The 3,881-nt window shown below is 37.6% G+C and overlaps 1 protein-coding gene across 1 annotated transcript; it reads right to left on the bottom strand.

Annotated features, from left to right (window-relative positions):
* Positions 1 to 640: 640 nt before the first annotated feature.
* Positions 641 to 3,138, bottom strand: LOC141706750 (protein RICE SALT SENSITIVE 3-like). Its single transcript, XM_074509578.1, has 7 exons — positions 2,749 to 3,138; positions 2,608 to 2,658; positions 2,318 to 2,446; positions 2,030 to 2,135; positions 1,872 to 1,913; positions 1,720 to 1,776; positions 641 to 1,541 (listed from the first exon to the last, which is right to left on the bottom strand). Exons 1-7 carry the CDS (start codon positions 2,880 to 2,882, stop codon positions 843 to 845), a joined length of 1,218 nt encoding a protein of 405 aa, XP_074365679.1. The 5' UTR covers positions 2,883 to 3,138; the 3' UTR covers positions 641 to 842.
* Positions 3,139 to 3,881: the final 743 nt, after the last annotated feature.

Below are 3,881 nucleotides of genomic sequence, written 5' to 3'. Positions count from 1 at the left end.
CCAAACTGAATGTGATTTCTGAAAATAAAGAAAGGCAAGGATACAACGTATGTATTAGTGTTCAGCATAATTGCCTCGTTTCTTTTAATATGCTTGCAATATCTTCACTTAGCTTATAAGTTGGTTGCAATTTCCTCGGTTGTATATCAACAAGCTGGGGAGAGCAGTAGTATTAGCACTTAGCAGCAATCGGGGCCTTTCGTCTTGCAGATGTAGTTGTAGCTCAAGCCAGAGGGTTGATCCTTCCGCTATTAGTGGAAGAACAAGTATTAGTGATGCAACTTGCGGGGGAGAAGAGTGTTGATTCGTGCCAGAAGAGCTCAACGCACTGCAATTAAGTGTACGCGAGAGCCATAGAAAGCACGTAGGCAAGTTTTGCACCAGATTATGGCAATGGTTGGCGTAGGAGTGGCAAGGTTTAACAAAGATAAAGAGCTGAAGCTATGTCTTGGAAAGTGTCAAGGCCAAGGAAGAGGGTACTTCAATACATAGGATGACTGGGAGATGAAAGAAGCCACAAATCAAAAGCTAGCAAAACATCATGCTTATGTTTTGTTCAATGGTTCACACAAATAATCATAAAATGCTTTGCTTTTAAATTTCCAGCACTAGGCTACCTATCAAATGAATAACAGCAGTATCTTAAAAGATTGTACTTGAAAACTATCTGTTTTACTGCTTCTACATAGACTAACAACCCAGAAATGGGGAAGTTCATAAATATCAAACCATGGAGAATGATATTAAAAAGAAAAGCACAAGAACGTTGAACTGGAAAAGAAAGCTAAAGTTTCCTACATACACCTTCTTGACTTCCATCACCTAATACAAGCTTTTAGTGTTCACTCCAAAAAGTTCTCCATGACATCCGAGTACATTCCAGCTTCAGGGTTTTGGTACTCCCCAGCGTTGTGTTGGTGATGGTGATCCATCGAAGTTGAAGAAGATGAAGAAGTCATTCTGGTGGGCAAAGTATAGCTCCTCTTGTACTTGTTTTCCATCTTCCTTGCACCATCAGAATGGCTATCTAAGCTCAAGAACTCATTGGGATTTGCACTTAAATCGTCTTGATTTGGATTTTGATGGTGACTTTGCTCGGATTTGCCTCCCATGCCCTCGGGATTAAACAAGAGCTTGGCATCATCAGTTCTGCCGGTGAGGGCACCAAAGAAGGTCAATCCATTAGGCCATTTGATGTCATTATCATGATCGCCCATCATATCTTCCATTTGAGGTTCTGATGAATGAGGGTGGAGAAACATGTGTGTTTCATCTTTGGACTGTGGAAAACCAAGTCTAGCAGAGTTCTGAAAATTTGGAGATTGCATTACTGAAGCTGTTGATGCCATGGGTCTCGGTCCCCAGTTGAAAAGGGGAGGAGGACGAGTGGGCATGTGGGGTTGCTTTATAGGTACCGCAGAAGAAGCTGAAGCGTTTCCGCGGGTGGAAGAGAATAGCTGGGATAGATAGAATCCAGATTGGTAGCCTAGTGATTCAAAGGTATGCCTCATTCTCAGCACAAAATGCAGATCTTCTGGTATCTGAGCATGCAACAAATTATTGTTTGCTATTTCAGTTCATAATAGTCGATCAGATAAATCATATATTATTACCCACCGTAAGTTGACTTCATTTTTCCTTGTTTTCGGATTCTTAATAAGTGTGCAAAGATAATCAAAAATATATGAAACGGAACAACTCGAAATAGTAAAAACTCACAATTTTGCAGGAACCTAGTTGAAGAAGGCCATGGCCAGCTTGAATTACAGCAATAGTCTAAGTAGAAAATATTCATATACATTACAGTAAGTAACTTAACTTATCACAAGTAAACTTAAGACAAAACAAAAGGCTCAAATCAAGATTCTCACCTGGATCCCTGATTCAAACTGATCAGTCCATTCAGGAGGAACCTGCAGTTAATACACATTAGATTAAAACAAACTAGATTCTTGAATATGTTCTTATATGACAGAACTCAAACATAAGGTCAAATTAGAGGTGATTTGAATAAAGAATGCTATCATACAGCATCAAATGAACTCTGCCAGTAGTTAGAAATATTTGTTTCACTTTCAGAAGGCTCTTTGAACACCCATTTATGGCACTTATCAGAAGCAACTTTACCCATCAACCTGTTCCAAACAAATTCCACAAAAATAAAAAAGCATATTCTACACAAGTACAACAATCCATATCTATTATATTCTCCATTGATTTGCCTCAAGTTTTTTCATTTTAGCACAACACTCCTCATCAACACATGCAACACTCTTTTAGATTCCATTTATATAAAAAAGACCTACCCAGTACCCACCCTTCTCCATAGTTATACAACTGTATAGACATTTTGCTGAAGGCTTTTCTCACAGGATCTTCACCATCCATCTCTTCCAAACACTCTGCAACTCTTCCTCTGCAGAATCCATCTTCCCACATCAGCATCCTGCACAAATACCCACAAAATATATGTCATATAACAATTTATCGAACATGTGACTTATCGTACACGAGACTCGTAAGACACCATACATCAGTCTTCGTCACTAGGCTACGACCTTGCTGGTACAAATTTAATAGTCATGTTAGGTATGATTTATTACTTACAAGCTACCATTGTCATCACCAACTTTGCAACCATTTCCACCTCTGACCCTCCTGCAAAAAAAGAACAAAGGGCATGTAAGAAAAGTAAAGAAAATTAAATAAATTAAAAAAGAAAGGATAAAAAAGAAAAAAGAAGCATACGGGCGGGGACGGATGGTCCAGAAGACAGAGTAAGTCCAGTCTGAGTTAAGACAGACTGTTCTAAGGGCCTCATGAAGGGCCATCATCCCTACAGCTTCTTTGCTTCTATCTGATCCTCCTCCTGAGCCCACCATCTCTCTCAGTGATAATCTCTCTCCTTTCCTTTCCTTTCCCTTCAAATCTTGCTATAAAGGGTACTTAAATATATTTTTAAATTTTAAATTTAAGCACAACAAAATATTCTCTCTCAGACACACAGAGAGAGATTTGCACACAAGATATTATTTCTTCCACACACGAGAGAGAGAGAGATTCTTTCTTCCTCAGACACGCACAGGGAGAGAGAGAGAGAGAGAGAGAGAGAGAGAGAGAGATTGGCTAGGTTAAGTTATTTATCTTGTTGACAAACTAGGTACAAGATGAGAATCTTTCTCCTTGAGTTTTTTGCTGTTGTGTATGTTTGTTTTCTATCATTTTTTCATCTTTAACTTTTTAATATCAATTTTTTTTTACCTTGCTAGTTACAAGAACCAAACCTTGGGTGGATTTACTTGGGAGAAAACAAAAGGGAACAGTCAAGTGTAGGTCTGTGTGTGTGTGTGTGTGTGTTTGTAACTCTGTTTTGTATTTTACTACCATTACTAGAGCACAGAAAAAAGCAGTGGGGACAACTACCCCAACAGTGAAGAGGACCAAAGGAAGCAAAAAGGAGAGTCTGTTTCTACTTTGCCTTTGCTTACCAAAATCTGTTTGCTTACCATTATCTGTACACTGTATCAGCCCTGTGAAACGTATATTTTCGTGTATTTTCGTGTATTTTCATATTTTCATATATTTTTATGTCATTAAAATTTTAAATAGTTTTTTGTCATTCCATTTGTTCGTGCCAAATTTGTGCCTAAATTTGAGTACTATTTCCGCCATCACAAAATACAAGTCGCTTTGATTTTTTACGCGTATTTTAAGATGAATAAAAAACAACGACTTCACGAATTATTTTTCAGTTTTTCCTATCTGAATAAAAATATACATATTAAATTTTAATACAAGAAAAAAAATTAGAAAAAAGTATGCGGAACTATGACTTTTATACACCTTAAAATACGTATAAAAAATCATGAAGACTGGTATTT

Source organism: Apium graveolens, chromosome 2 (genome assembly GCF_009905375.1).
Source record: "Apium graveolens cultivar Ventura chromosome 2, ASM990537v1, whole genome shotgun sequence".
NCBI lineage: Eukaryota > Viridiplantae > Streptophyta > Magnoliopsida > Apiales > Apiaceae > Apium > Apium graveolens.
This window is presented reverse-complemented; position numbering and strand designations above follow the sequence as displayed.

Bases quoted from the DNA above. Each gene is read 5' to 3' on its own strand.
- LOC141706750 (XM_074509578.1), bottom strand. From the start codon at position 2,882: ATGGTGGGCTCAGGAGGAGGATCAGATAGAAGCAAAGAAGCTGTAGGG. The intron at 2,447-2,607 runs GTAAGTAATAAA...GTATTTGTGCAG, and splicing joins GGTGATGACAATGGTAGCTT to GATGCTGATGTGGGAAGATG. The intron at 1,777-1,871 runs GTGAGAATCTTG...TTTTCTACTTAG, and splicing joins AGTTTGAATCAGGGATCCAG to ACTATTGCTGTAATTCAAGC.